The sequence below is a fragment of the Anomalospiza imberbis genome, chromosome 6 (genome assembly GCF_031753505.1).
Source record: "Anomalospiza imberbis isolate Cuckoo-Finch-1a 21T00152 chromosome 6, ASM3175350v1, whole genome shotgun sequence".
In the NCBI taxonomy this organism is placed as follows: Eukaryota; Metazoa; Chordata; class Aves; order Passeriformes; family Viduidae; genus Anomalospiza; species Anomalospiza imberbis.
The window spans coordinates 14,150,978-14,167,092 of NC_089686.1; the positions used below are offsets into that span (position 1 = coordinate 14,150,978).

The following is a 16,115-nucleotide window of genomic DNA, read 5'->3' on the forward strand; positions in this document are numbered from 1 at the left end:
CCATACCTTGCTTTCACTGATTTCTCGTATCCATTCCTTTACCAAATTATTTAATTTTCCCAAAATTAGAATCCTATTAATAAAACAGCAGAATGACAGGTTACAAACTTAGACAAAACTAGTAGAATTTTTTAAAGACTGTGATCATCATTACACAGTAAGTCAACCTGAGTAACATTACAGATCTAATTAGAGATCTTGTTATATATACATATATACTGAAAGAAAGTTACTCCTACAATATTCCCACTATTTTTCACCCCTCAGAAACATTCAAGAGATTTAAGCTCCAAAAAAATGAAAGCATGCAAGACATACACACATAAATTCAACTCGTTTTCAAAATGAAACTTTAATTTGTCTAATACATGCATCTAAAAGAACAGTGATAAGCAGTACTAAGAGGGGGAAGAAAACCTTTAGAAAGTTTAATAAGGAAAAAAAGTATAAAGTCCATTACAATGAAGTAATGATGAAGGGGGAAACTGCAAACCAGCCTCTTAAATTTAAAGGCCATTTTAATTCCTCTCTGTGTTGTTTTATTACTCTTAATTGAGAAAAATGAAGCTTACAATTCCATTAGACTTTTAAGAAAGCATGTGAAAGAACACAAACACACTTGGACTTCAACAGTCACAGGTGAACCTCATGACAGGACACAAAACAGAGTGCTCACTCACCTGCGCTGCAGCTCTTCTTCCTCTTCAAATACGCCATAAGGTTTTAGGGTTTCGATTAATTTCTGGGTAAGCATGCAGTCAAACTCCTTGGGGGCAGCTAAACTGATGGGTGAGGTAATGCCATAATGCTTCTGTAGCTGCTGTGTTTGTGATCCCTGGGTTGTAACGGGACTAATAAAAGCAATTAGATAAAGTTACTGACAGAAAAAAAAAAAAAAAAAAAAAAAAAAAAAAAAAAAAAAAAGTATTTCTTTTTTTCTCAGAGTAGACAAGAGATACATATTAAGAAAAAAAAAAAGTTAAGCCTAGCGTGAGCATTTTCATCCTAAATCACTGTGTTAAATCTGTCCTCTTAAGGACACCAATAGAATTACATTTCACCAACTCTTAATATGCATTAGGTTTTTCCCCCCTTTATTTTTTTTTTTTTTCATTCTACTAGGGCAAAAGCTGTATCAGTTTGGGTTCCTTCACTTTCATAAAGCTTAAAGTAAAGAGAACTCTTCATGTCAAAAAGTCAAGCTGATAGAAAAAGTGAAAGTCCTAGTCTGGGCAGGCATAACATTCCTTGGTATACTGCTGTAGGATCAGTCCTGCTTGTTTATACCCATTATGTACTATTTCTATCATACAAAATGAAAAATATTTTCATAAGGCCAACCACCTATTACACGTGGAAAAACTAAAGCAATACTTCAATTTTATTTCCATTATTTGTCATCATCATCTCAAGATTTCATTTCTCATTTCCATAAAGACTATTAAAAAACCACGTAAATTGAAAATTGACAAGAATCCACAAAACTTGATACAGTTTTCCACAAGTTGAATTCATTTAACAACAATTCCAAGTACTATAATTTGCTTGCAGGCAAAAATTTAGTTACAATGCAGGCTTGAGCACATCTGTCCCTTTGCTCATCAGCAAAAAAAAAAAAAAAAAAAAAAAGGCACATCAGGCAAAATATATTAAAAAGTGTACCTTTAAAAAACTTAACCATCAAGTAATCGTGGGGACTGGGGCAGTGTCTGGGAAAATTATTTTATACTTTTTCCTTTAGCTATGAGATTTTATTCAACTAATAAAGAACCTGGTAGGAGTTGAATAAATCATATGCATCCTAGGACTTTAGGTGGCAATGAAAACGTTTTTTTAAAAAGCTGTTCAGACAAATTACATAAAATAGTAATTCAAATTAAGGACAAAGGAAGCCTCTAAAACTTTTTGTTTGTTCTAAAACTTTCTTCTCTTAAAAAAAAAAAAAACCTTCAGGAATGTCAACACAAACAGTAGTTTCAGCCACTTAACTGCCTCTAAAATAAGCAGCCAGAAAACAAAAAGGGTCAATATATAAACATCCTTTGACTATTTTAACTTATACCACAAAATAAGTTGTTTGAACTACATTTTTCCCCTTCTGACAAATGTTAATTTGAAACAAAAAACATATCCTTTTTAATTTAAGATTTTTCAGTTTACTTTTGCAGGTTTTTTTAAAGCAGTAATACAAAACAATCAAAATTTTAGCTTTGTGTAACAATTTCCTGATGGTCTAACTCTAATTTTCACCCATTCATAGCACGAAACTGAATCCAATTCAGCACATATTAGACTTCATTAAAAGGGCTGGCAAAACACAGCCTGGCAGATGCTGTTACTAGATTTCAAAAAAGACTCAATGTCACTCAAAACCAGATTCTACTGAGCAAATTTCTCAAGTCAGCAATGCTGACAGAGGCCTCTATATTCCTCCTACTTGTAAGGACCATGATTCACAAATTCCAGAACTAACAACTTAAACATGATCCTTTACACTGTCTATAAGATTACAGTATATAAACCCCAGCCAAACATCAGCTCTCTTGCCTAGCCTGGTTTACACGCAGCACTGCAGGGAAATGTGCAGCTCTGCCTTCAAAACACCACACTGCCATGATTTCAACCAGTGCTCCTCCAACCCCTACAGGACCACCAGAGCATGGCCACAGGGCACAAACAAGCTTTGAAACTGCTCACTAAAACAATAGCTTCCAACAACCAATGCCATCGATCCCCAGAAATACATCTCTGGGAACTGTTACATAAAGCCAGCTACAGTTCTTACATTTACTTTTGTAATAATGAAATAACGATCCTATCAACAGCACTGGACCTCCCCCACACAGGTGTTTCACCTATTTTTGTGCATGGAGGAGTTCATAAGTACCCTTTCACTAGGTTAGTGTGTAACAATTCTCAGCACAGCTGCTTTCAAGATTTTACAGCTGCAGAAGACAGTTAACATATATTAACACGGAAGAGAACATAGGTCCTTTCCAGATAAAAACATTTAAATTGAAGCTCTGCTGTTTACACCTAAGTTAACTCTAATCTAAAATGGTATGGCACGAAAGTTTGTTAAACTTAATGAAGGACAGAATAAAGTAACTTATTCTGTTCATCCATTCATTTAAAAGGCAGCATGAAAAGTTAATATAAACAAACAAGAAAAGGTATGTCCACCCCCTGCCTCCTACCTTCCATGCAATCATACTCACACTCCAATATCTTCCCTTAGTCACATATGGGCATATGGACATTCTACCATTTACTTGTGACATGTCAAGAGAAAAGCTTAAGCTACCAATTTTATTCAAAGAGAAAGGTGAAAAAGCAGGGAAGTATCAGTGCTATCCTTCTTCCCAAACAGATTAGAGTTCAGCCTTGTTGAGGAGTCAATACCTTGATGGTATGTCACTTCTGGTGCTCAGTAAAAGTAAACATTAACAAAAAGCAGAGTATTAAACAGCAACTGAAGTTCCATCTCAGCTACTCACTCTTGAGTATCATATCTGGGTCTGAACAACTGAAAGCATATTTAGGGCTTGTTGAGTTGTGGGTTTTTTTTTTATTTTGGAGGTTTTGTGTTTATTGTTTGTTTTTGGTTTTTAATAAAAAAGGAAAAAACCCAACATACTGAAATAAACAAACAAACAAAAAAACCACTAAGCTTTTCTTTTTAAGATCACAAAGAAAATTAAGATACAGTTTGAGGCTTTTGGGTTTGTTTCTTGTCAGCTATATATAAACATGAAGATCATCCTATCACTCTGACATGACCATGAGCTATCTGTCAATTGCACAAATATAAAGTTACAGAAAATGGTACAGACTCAAATTTAACATGCTATTGTTGCAGCTCTGGTTTAACTTGAATTTTTGAAGAATATACACTAACAAGTTACCATGTGCAATTTGGGCAACAGCTACAGTGGATTTATTCTAGTGTGTTATAATTCAGTATTTCATATTCAAATATTAATTTAATCAGCAAGAAATGCACATGTCCTTTTTCCCAATATAAAAACACAGACACAAAGCTCTAGTCTGCGCTAAGCTGAAGGCAGTGCAGCCAAACAACTTTTTCCTCAAAACTTCAAGTTTTGGTAGGCAGTATCTTTTTATACTGTTACCAGTAATTACCAAACTAAAAGAACAGACCTTGGCTATATGGTCACTGCTAAAACCCATTTTAAAAAGAGTGCAGAAGTGGTAGAAAAAAAAACCCAAATAAAGCTTGTAAGAAGCTTTACGGTTATCAGAGCATACACCTCTAAACTCCTTTATATGGAAGTGACTAAATGTTGTTCTAAGGTAGAGGAAGGATTACAGTGCATCTTTTGAAGATCAGGTTATAGCCTGAACACATCCATTTAAACTGAACATAGCACAAATACAGCTATACCTATGTAACACTGTCCAATATATAACTAAAACTTGGATACTAATTCCAAGTTCTGTACTATTGCTTTTATAACACTATAAAACTATAAACACTATTGTTTGCTTTTATAACACGAGAACCTTTCTCCAGCCTCAGAAAAATCAACAATCCCGTCATGAACTTTTTCAGATGTGTTTTGTACTTAAACCAACTCCTACGCCCACACAAAAACCCGTCTTTCTAAACACTTGTTCTTCTTTTCTCCCTGTATTCCACGTCCATTCTAAAAAGTACTATTTTTAGTGCCATTTCTGTTAAGATTTTACATTTCTTATCACAAACAAAATACAGTTGCCATCAGCACCACAGTACCTAAATATCATGCTCCTGAAATTTGGGAAACTTCAGAAAAATAAAAGACAATACAAACAACTAAGATATGAAAAATACATAGCATAAGACTGAACAAATCATAACAACCTAAATCCCCCTAAGTTTCAAACTCATCCAGATACTAAGACAAAATACACAACTTAAGGATTCTCAATTATTATCCTCACTTCTCTATTTGCCTCTACCAATTAGCTCAGCAAAATTTATTCCTTTTTATTTGCTGATGTAAGACACCCAAGTCAGATTCCTGAAACAATACTGGTCATCGCACCATCTGGTTAACCAGCAGGAGCTAAATTCATGGAGCTCCACTGTGTCCACATTCAGAGAAACTCCACTGAGGGTTTTGCTTCTTTTTACATTTCCTTCAGCAATGAGTGACTGGCAATTCAGAGAGAAGATTCCAGCTTAACACTAATGCCATCACTCCACAGAAGTTTGAAAAATCTAGGCAGGAAACATCAATGAAGTCTGTGCAAATCAATTACTGGCGAACATAGGTCTTAAATGGTTAAGACAATACAGCTGTCCCTCCTGAATAAAAGTTTCAATACCTAGCAGAATATCACTGGACCATTCAGGCCATGAATGGTCTTCAACTGTCAGTACGAAACAAACACTGATTGGAACACAGGCACTGGAGCAAGAGCAGGTAACAGGGCTACAGAAGAGGCTCACCTATGGCAAAAGGAATGCCATTCATACACATTCTGCTAACCTTGGATGCTCTCCTGAGTTCTCTGGCTCTTCTGTTCATGCAGAAGAATAAGGAAGGCAGCATGTACAAACAAAAACCCATCAACAACAGTCTTACTAACGCACTTGTGAAGGAGAAGTTTCTCAAGTTTAAAGAAAAGAAAGTGCTAATGAACTGCACAGGCAGTAGTTAAACTAAAAACTGTTTTTATTGCTATATGGGAGATAAAAAACTCAAGAGCAATTTAAGAAATTCTGTAAAGCTGAATCAAAAGATAACAGGGACAATAAACTAAAACTAGGAATCCCAGAAAACATTTCACTATTAAGAGATTAATTTGTCTCAGTGGTGAAATCTGCTCAGCCCAAAATAACCGGGTTTCCAAGTTCTGTGCAGTACCTTTATATTAACAGGTATAAACTCAGTCCTTTATTTTAGAGTGATACTGGAAGACTGAGAGCTATTGCAAAACCATATATATCCTTCCCATCTAATTCTCAGCACAGATTTTTATATTAATTGCTTCTCAATTAAGGAAAGCTATCAATTTAAGTTATGGCAACTATTCCTCTAAAGTCAGTCAGTCCATTGCTCTGCAAAGTTAAGAATAATTTAATTCCTTTCCTAACAGCCTATAAAATTCTCAACTCCCTCTGTTCAGAAACACACAACTTATCCATTCCCAGTCAGCACAAGGCATTTTAAATACAGTGCTGTATTTCTGGCATGTAAGCTGACAGTCTCTGATGAAAAGTGAAGAAAACAATGACTTTGCCTATGTCTACAGCAAAGTTCAGTGAAAGGAAAAATGAAAAGCCTTACTTCAGAAGTGAGAATCAGCTTGACTGTCCACTGGAAAGAATAACTCTTAATGACAGTCCAAAACTCTAATATAGAAGTTACTAGTACTAACAATACTTAAAATTTATAGATATTATGGCACTTTTAAATGTTCATGTATATGACTCAAAGCACTTTTCCACTTCTGGTTACCGAATGAAACAAAACATTTCAAAAGTCTTTTGCCATGAATTCAGCAGACACAGACATTCAGTAGCATACCCAAGAAACAGACTGATGTTTTCTCTATTTGGAGGGTTAGAAAGCCCCAAGTTACATGAAAAGACTAAATCATCACTCATATAAACATAGCTCCAGCTTCACTGAGTCAGAAGCCTTTCCTATAAGCCCCAGATCCAACCAAAACACATTAATAGCTTAGTGAGTTCATTCTTCCCTGGCATCTTATGTTCCAGATAATGCACAGGACCATTCTATACCTAACCATGCACTAAAATATATCTTTATGACTTCTTCCTTATAGAGCTGCTAGCACTTCCCACATGAGAATTTTAACAAAAAGTCACATAAGTTTCTAGGATAAATTTTAATATTTAAAAAAAATACTAAAGGCTTCTGTAAATGCCAGATATCAGCATCAGCAGTCTTACTACTGGTATACCATGTACAGGAAGAAATTGCTTGGTTTTATACTTTTGTACCCTACTGTTAATAAGTGCAATATGAACACTGGTGTACAGCTCTGGAGAAACCAGAACTCCAGGTTAAGAATGATGACAATCTCTGGTTGTATGGGAAATCAGTTTTGACAAGGCTTGTCAATTGTAAACACCAGAGGCTGAAAACGAAGTTTGAACAACATATTGAAAGGTCAGGCAAAAAAAATCCAAAAAAAACAAAACAAAAAACACAAAAAAAAAAACACCAGCAAAAAAAAAAAAACAAACCTAAAGAACATTTTGTCACCCTGAAAGTTTGGCAGTAACATAGGGTTGTTCCACTTTCACTCAACAACATTATCATCCAGAAGACAGAATCAACTGTCTGGAAAGAATTATAGAGGAAAAATCTTCCCAAGCTGCCTCTTTCTTTTCTGTAAAGTCAGAGGCTTGACAAACTCAAGAATTAGCATTACCAGCATTTCTACTTACTGGCATTATAATACTCACTTTAAAGTCTTGACTGGATGATACCAAGTCAACAATGTCAAACATACAAATGACAGAACAAATGCATAAACTGAGAAAGCTTCGTTTTTTGCTAACTACAATAAATCTCCTGTACTAGTTAAGTTGCCAAGTAATGTTTATACTGAAAATAGCAATAACTTAGTGCCATTGTAACTATGCACTGTTATTTAAGTGTTTCCAGTTAAAGTATTATAGACATCTATATCAAGAAAAATTATCAAATCATCCCAAACTTTTCAAAGTTGAAGATCGCTATTATTACAACACATAAAAGTAGCTCAAACTATTAGATGTTGTTACTAAGCCTTTGGAATTTATGTAGTCAAAACACAATAAGCTAAGAATGAAAGCAAGTGGAATAAACACCCTCCCATTTTCCTGAGGCTGAAAAGCCTAACCAACTTCAAAAGCTGACTTCTGGTAACTTTTCATTGCCATAATTAACATGTGCAAAACTTATCTATAAAGACATTGGCGCTTCGTTATTCAAGCATTAGAACCTATTCAGCATAACCATTTTCCTTCCTGCATTCACCCATTGGTCCTTTCCCTACCATAAACCCTCTAAGATAAATCTTTATCATGCCATCTACCTCATGACTAACTTTGCAGTACTTCAGACTGAATTAACAACCACAACAGACAACCCTGGCTATTCGCCACTTAAAAGTTGACATATTTTTAACCACAGTGAATAATCCCAAATTATAACAGTGAGAGAAAGAGTGTAGAATCAGAAATTCTTTATATTTCTCCCTCAATGAAAAAAAAAAAACACACAAACGAAAAACCAAACAAACAGAACAACCGAACGAAATATATAAACATGTCTTATTCTGAAAAGTCACTTTTCAGATAGATAACCTACAAATTGCTGTTTCCCTCGATCTCTATAATGTAATAAAATACTAAGATTATGAACTTCAAAACTCAGGAGCTGCAAGTTTTGACATCTCAATCAGAATTCGTAAAAACGTCAGCGACAGGGAAAAAAAAAAAAAAAGGAAGTGGAAAAAAAATGCCAGAGGTGGGGTGAAAAAATCAGCGAACAAACTGGGATGAATAAGGTCACACTTCGTTATTCCTGACTGCCAGCAGGGTCACGGCACGTCCAGTGCACAAGCGCCCCGGCCTGCCGGCGGCGGGCGGGCGGGACGCACGGGCCCGCAGCCCGGCCGCCGGCCGGGGGCGCTGCCCGGAGCCGCCGGGAGCGGGGGGCTCCAAGGGCAGCACGCCGGGCTCGGGGAGCCCTCTGGAACCAGCGGCCCAGGGTCTCCTGCCCCCGGAAGGGGAAAGGACTGCCCGCGTGGTCACGGGCGGAGAGACTTCGCCGGGGATCTTGGGGGAAAAAGCGCTTCACCCTTAGCGGCCAGGGCGAGCAAGGGACAAACACGCGGGTCTCGCTCCTTCGTGCGCCCTGACCCAGCAGCGGGGAGCGGAGGCCGCCGCACGCGTTCCCCCAGTCCCGCACGTTGCCGCCGCGAGATCGCAAAGGCGGCGGCAACCACACAAAAGCCACATCACTATCACCTCCGGGCTCACACGATGCGGAGCGAGAAAGCGTGGAGCTCCGGGCGGCGCGGGCAGCAGCGCCAGGGCCGCACACTGCGGCAGCGGAAGCGCCCGGGCCGAGGGGACCGCGAGGGGGGAAGGGCCCGAGCCCCGGCAGGAAGGGCCCGGGCCTGCGGGGAGCGCCGGGCCGGGGCCGGCACAACGCGAGCCCCGAGCGCGCCCCGCGAGCTCCCGGACTTACAACGGCATCGTCTCTCCGGCCCCTCCTCCTCCTCCTCCGCCGCCGCCACCACCACCGCCGCCGCGTCGTCCCCTTCTTCCTCCTCTTCTTCCTCCTCCCCCACCGCTGCCGACTGAAGACCGGTCACTCGTCCCGCGGAGCGCCGGGAGCCGCGACCATGGCACGGGCCGGGGCCAGGCCCCGGGAGCGGAGGGAGCGGCTGTGCCGGGCCCGGCCGCCGCCGCCGCTTCACTCGCCTCTTCCCCTCCGGCCTTCTAACATGGCGCCCGGACGCTACCACAGCAACGTCCCGGGGCGGGGGGGGCCTGACGCAGCGCGGCGGACACCCCCGCACGGCGCGCACGCTCGCCCGGCCGCGCGTGCGCAGAGGGGGTGGGGCCGCGGGGCACGCTGGGGAATGTAGTCCAGGCGGCAGCGGCAGCGGCGCCGGCCGCGGTTTGAAAACAAAGCGCCAACGGCCGTGGGGCGGCGCCTGCGCGCCAGCGGGCGGGCCCGGCGGGACGGGGCGGGCTCGGCTCGGCTCGGCTCGGCTCGGCTCGGCTCGGCTCGGCTCGGGGCAGGGGCTAGGGCTAGGGCTAGGGCTAGGGCTAGGGCTAGGGCTAGGGCTAGCTGGGCATCCCAGAGTCCTCGGGAGCCGCTCTGGGCTCGGCCCGCTGCGGAAGGGACTCGTTCAAAGGCAGCCCCGTGTGTGGCTTTGGCTACCCGCGTCGGGCTCACGGTGCGTTCGTGCCCTGCGCAAAGCAAAGGGATCCTTTTCTAAGAGTTGGTCTTGAAACATCTGCCTGGAGTAGTCTGCATAAACTTTCAGAATATTAAAAAAGAGGCACACGCTTTATAGATCAGCTCAAAACTTTATTCTTAGAAAACTCGATGCATTACAGTAACTCCAGAGAAAACCTTGCTTACCCCCTCTTTTTAAGTGTCCAGGTTTCTTTATTCTGAAAAAATAGCTCTTTCAAACTAAAAAAGTGTCAGAAGCTACCGATTATTTACTCTTCAGCTGTCTCACAGGATAAATGGTGATTTTGGCTTACAGCATATGGAACATAAAGATCACAAAAATACATGTTTCTTTAGAGTAGGAGACGATGGTTCTGAATTCTATTCCCAGCTTGTCTGTGCAACTATGAAAACAGATGAAATAAGATCCTCTACAAAAACACTAATATATCTGGATAAAAACATTGGGCATTAACACATATAAAGTTCTGATACTCAAAGTTACAGACAATATAGCTGTCACATGTTTCTATATCACTATTCTTTCAGCTCTTCCACTTTTCCCCCTCCTTTTGCATAAAGGGTCCTTGCCTTCTGTTTTGACAAAATCCTATATTTGTTTTACACCAAGTATGCAATCAGTTTCAGCTCAGTCAGCACAGATACCGTTCCTGCGACTGCTGGATGAAGTCAGCAAAATTGAGAAAGACAGACATTTGCTGGAAACTCTAGATTCTTCAAGAATCTCCAAAAATATGTATCTAGTGTTGAATGCTGAAGATTATTAAATGAGTTCTACAGCCATGTGTGATACCAAAGTAAAACACAGGTTTTACCTGTGCAGGGAAACTGTTTACCAGTCACTCTTCAGTGCAGAACAAGAAGACTGTATTGTGTGACTTTTTGCCTCTCGGTATCTGGGAGGGGAAATAAGAGAGTTTGCTGCTTCTATTTATTTCCTTTTTCAGTAGAAATTTTTTTTTTTTTTTTTTTTTTTTTTTTTTTTTTTTTTTGTTAAAAGTTTTTCTTAGGCTAGGCAGCCTACATTCACTAAGGATTAGGAAAATAATATACAGATGCTTAAATGTATCAATCAATACGTGCAGTAAATGGAAATGTTGTAGAAGAGGTTTAAAAACCCAGTACGAAATAGTAATCAAGTATGATAAATAAAAATGAAGATTACATAGTAAGCCTAAACAAAAATAATATCAGAAACTAAGTATTTTTTATCTAAAATGTATTAGGAATTTTCTCCCTTTTTGTTTCACACTTCCTGTTGCTGCTAGGATTTAACGTTTATTCCAGTTGATATCAGGACTGTTCTTGAAGAGATATTCTGCCTATAAACAGAAGAGTTTCAAAATTACAATCATTTTCACATCTCCAACTTCGAAATACATGAAAAATTACAAAGATATAGTGGATAACATTGGTGTAAACAAAACTGCAGAATGTATTAAATGTAACTTATGGCAGAAAATATCTCTATGTCAGAGAAATCTCTTTCCCCAAATACTGTCCAAAATGCCATTGATCTCACTCACCCTCTTCATTGCAGTCACTGTTTCTATCGTGGGCAAGAGAAGGAAGTGAGCCATTTATAACAGTTTTTGTCACTCCAAGGAAACATCTTGGGAGCACCTTAGAACCTGGTTTCTGGACCCACTGATACTGATCTTTAAAAGCTATACAGTTATGAGGGAAGATGTCATACCCCTACAGCTACACGTAGCTGTCACTCACCAGTAGGCAGAAAGGTTAAACCAATTAAACATTCCTTAGTGCCTGAGGTTGGATTGTAACACAATTGCTTTCATTTCAAGCTTTTGCTTGATTAATAAAATGCTCTGTTTCAGCTTGTAAACAGCTTGGTTAGGATGTGCAGGCAGAACAGCAGCACAGCAATAACATTACAGCACCTGGATACTGTCTGAATGCAATGCTGACTCTGCTTGCAGCTGGATAAGTTGAGCTGAATAACATCCTGAGGCCATTTGCAACTGGAATTCGTCTGTGACTGTCCTACAGGATTTTCTCCTTTATTTATGTGTGTATTGTGAAGGGAATTAATAAAGAGCTTGCATTTATCATTATGACAATGTGATCAGTTGTGCCGGGTGTGGGCATAGCGGGGGGAGAGTGATGTCCTGCTTTCTGAAGAGTTAAAAATTTAAAATCATTTGAAAGTAGGCACAAGTAGCTAGAATTTTTAGGCTGCTGGTTGAACTTTATCTGAACCATATGGTTTGTTTTTAAGTCAAAGATGGATTACAGTGAAACCTGGCACTAACCATCTGAACATTAATAATAGAATAGACAAAGCTGCAGCTTAAACATTACTTAAAAATTAATAGCTGGGGTAGACAGCCCATAGATCATGGTATATGAACCGTAACAACCACATTATTATAACAACCAGAACCAACCAAAAGCCCTCTGAAACCAACCTAAGAGGGTGTGGAGGTGACTCTTTAGCAAACCCTTGGTAACAGACAGGAAACCAATGAAAGGCAACCAGATCTCAGACCCTTATAGAGCTCTTGGTCCCATGAGGGATGTCCTGTGAGGGAAGTCAAGATTGTAAGGGTGTAATTGCCTGGGGATTTCTTTGTGGACTCTCTTCTGAGGCACCTAACTCCAGCTATCAGATATCATAATAGGTTCATTGACATAAATCAATCTAATGGAAATGAAAGCCTAATGTAAAAAAGTTATTTTACTTGTAGTCCTCTGTGGCACAGCAGAATTGTCAGGGTATGTAAGATGTGCAGAGTGCATATACAAAGAAGAAACAGATTCTGGTAGTGATTTTTGTCCTATTCCTGTTTAACTACACTGGATACTTCCCTTGATATCAACTGATCCCATAAGGAATAGTTTCTGGGTTTTAATTTTCACTATAATTGCTGTTCACCAGAATTGCAGATTCTAATCATTAATTAGTTGCTATCCTGAAAGTGGGGAGGAAATTTAAGTCCTTTCATTAACAGAGTTTCTCTGGGTCTATATGAGTATTCAAATATATTTAAGAAACAAAACAAAGTCACCTTACCAGAAAATTAACTGGATCATCTGGCCTGATCCTACAACATTCATTTATCCCTTGCATAAGTGTTGGCATGACATTCTTCATTAAATAGTTTCGTAGTGGAACAGACTGGGCCTCCAATAACTCTTCTTCTTGTTTTTTCACTTCGTCCTGCTGTTTATTCTACAAGTAATAAAGAAAAAAAATTATGTTTGTAACATCTATAAATAACATTTGGCTAAATGAGAGTGGCCTAGAGGGAAAAAAATAGTGTAAAAAGTTGTGGACAGAGCTTTAAAGAACAAGTTGACAGTAAAAATTATTAACTGCTTATTAAATTTAGAGCTCACAACATATTGAGGACAAAAATTGAACATAATAAGGACTGACATATTCTTCTTACTAAAATGATTTTATTTTTCTTCTCTAACACCTAAAAGGAGGTTAATTCTCAAGTCTTCCAGTGGTCCTGTTTCCATAAGGTATTTGGCAAAATGGTTGAAATACACTGTAGCACTTCAAAAATTAGTGGTATTGCAAAACACAGGTGGTTTCTTGAAGCTTATTTTAACTGCAAGGAAGGAGAATATTTTTACTCAGTAGAGAGCCCTGGCTTTCTAAATTTTTAATTTGTTAATTGTGTTGGGTTTGTTTCTCTTTGTTTCCCTTAATTTGTTTTATTCGTATTTCACTGATGTTTTTGAGGGGCTTGAGAGTCAAATAGATTAAAACCACAGTGAAATACATCTGTTTCCACCAGCTAAATTTATTTCTGAATTCAGGTTAAATCAAATGATATTTTTGCACTCAAAAATTAAGAGGGATGAGGAAATAAAACTGCTGCAAGCTTTTCTTCCTTCCATTCAACAGCACTTAGTAGAATGCATACTTGCAGCAGCTTTAGCCAGAAGATTACTCCAGCTCGTTTTCATTGTCCTCTCTTCACTCATTTTAATTAGTAGCCTGAGTCATAGATAGATACAGCAAACAGGTCATACTCTGAAGACTGCTTTTCTATACTGAAGGCATAAGACAAAAGCAATATTCAGATAAAACAGGTACACCAATTTTGACCTTATTCACTCAATCCAGGAGTGCTATCGAATAAATCTTGCAAGTGATCTTTGGCCACTGCTCAGAGACAGTAGCTAATCCACAGTGTCAAGGGCAAATCAACAGATGCTTAGATCTGATCATCTGCCTATTTTAAAGGATAACCTTAAACACACGTTTTATTTAAACACCTACTTCAGTTTTGATTAATGCAGTTTGCACTTTTAAAGGTAGATGGCTTGGATTGAATATAACTAAAACGTGTTAGCTATTCTTACGAATTTTACAGGGTACAAAATGCTGTTTAATGTTGAATGAAGCTGTAAATAATCAGAGATTAGAAAACCCTTATTTACAAGCCAACATCAGAGGAATGTAAATGCTTCTTTAAAAGTCAGTAATTTCAGCATATTATTACCCCATAGATGCGTATGGGCATTCAAATATAAGAAAAGGACTTCTCTGTGGAATGATCAGTTTGTTTTTAAATCGCTCTAAAAGAAGACAATAGACTTGCCTTCTGGTGAAATGGCCTGACTTTGGGTGTGAACAGGAACATTCTTGCAGTGTGCATTTCAGGTCATTTAACTAAATTGTCCTCGGGTGTGGAAAAGTAAATAAGGAAAAAGCATTACATGCAAGTCTTCTGGGATCAGGTAGCCTAAATACCAGGTACTTATTAGAAAACAAAAACCATCCTTCAGACTGCATCGGGTAGTCCTTACTGAACTGAGTACTCAGCTCTTACACAGGTTCTTGCAGGCTCGGAAACCTTTCTGCAGTGTAGGCAGGAAGATTGAATCAGTGTTGAGCTAAAAATCTAGTTTGATAATTAAGACTTAGTCATGTGCTTAGAAGTAAACTGAGCAAAATGCAACAGTCCTATTTGACTTGGTAAGGAAAATATCCATTGATTGTAGTAGATATTTATAAATGGTAAAATAGAAGAGCTACAGCACAGCAGCAACAAGAGTACCATAAAAGTATTTTAAAGACATGCTGATAACAAAATGTAAAAAAAAAAAAATTATGTCTGTAATAAAAAAGACATTATATCCTGTAAGATGGGCTTCCAAATGCACTGTGGAGATAGCCTAACCCTGACCTAAAGTAGGATATAAGGAACAAGAGAATTTATGCTACGTTTCCCAAGTGTATTTACATAACATTACTTGAAGTCATCTAAAACACATAAATAATAATGTTTACCCAAAAATATCTATTAACCTACCCACTCTTCCCATCTTGCCATTCTTTCTTCCCTTTCCTTAGCTTCTTTACGCTTTTGTTCAGCTTTTTCTTGAGCTTCTTTGACTAGGCGTTCCTCAGCTGCCTGGCATTCCAAAGCCTCCTTTTCTTCATCTGTCAAACCATAATTCCGAGGTTCTCCAATGTCTTTGATGATCTTTGATACAATAAGTCTGTTTTCAGAATCTTCATATACAGCTATATCTTTTAAACAATACAAGAGAGAACCATTTCAAGGCTTTTGTCAACTTTCCTGAAGTGTTATGCAAGATGTAAAAATATATTGTCTTCATGTTGTTTGAATTTTCAAGTAAAAGATGTTTTCAATTGCTTAGAAATGTCAATATTTTGTTACATAGAATGAAGTTTTCTAAATCTGATTTTCTTTACCAGTTTCAGCTAAAATAGTTTGCCTTTTAAGCTGATGTAAGGAAAAAAACATACTAAAATAAATTTTGCAACTATTGTTTAACAATTGCCGCTTGCCCAGGTTTTGAAACCCAAAAAAGAGGTGAAATACCATCTCTCAAAGATCTTCCTGGCATCAATCTTATGTCAACTTATCCAGATGCACAAAACCATAACTTTTGTCCTTCTCTCCCCACTGAATGCTACAAAATAGGTTGTTAGGATGTGGCACAAACTCCAATGTTTTCACTCTTACAGATTTACAAATACACAGACCTTTCTCCAGTTGATCTCTTACTGTGTTATATTTACAAAACTAATTTGTAGCATCATGTAGGAACATAAGGACTGAACAAGACCTTATTTTTCATTTTATTCCTTCTCCCCTTTTAATTGCTGGAAGTTCCTTGCGCAATAAACTTGACAAGAATGAAGAA

At 38.7% G+C, this 16,115-nt stretch overlaps 1 protein-coding gene across 13 annotated transcripts in view; it reads right to left on the reverse strand.

Moving 5' to 3' along the window:
* Window positions 1-16,115, reverse strand: part of PAPOLA (poly(A) polymerase alpha) — a 73,813-nt gene that overhangs the window by 34,077 nt on the left and 23,621 nt on the right. For 7 of the 13 annotated variants that reach the window (XM_068192470.1, XM_068192471.1, XM_068192469.1 and 4 more), the window contains exons 5-8: window positions 15,254-15,474; window positions 12,989-13,152; window positions 681-851; window positions 7-73 (exon numbers count right to left, since the gene is read on the reverse strand). In XM_068192470.1, the coding sequence (XP_068048571.1) occupies window positions 7-73; window positions 681-851; window positions 12,989-13,152; window positions 15,254-15,474 (623 nt within the window). Of the gene's footprint in view, window positions 1-6; window positions 74-680; window positions 852-9,218; window positions 9,514-11,197; window positions 11,282-12,988; window positions 13,153-15,253; window positions 15,475-16,115 lie in introns of those variants that run through there. The other 6 variants (XM_068192476.1, XM_068192477.1, XM_068192480.1 and 3 more) reach the window with 4 other exon arrangements.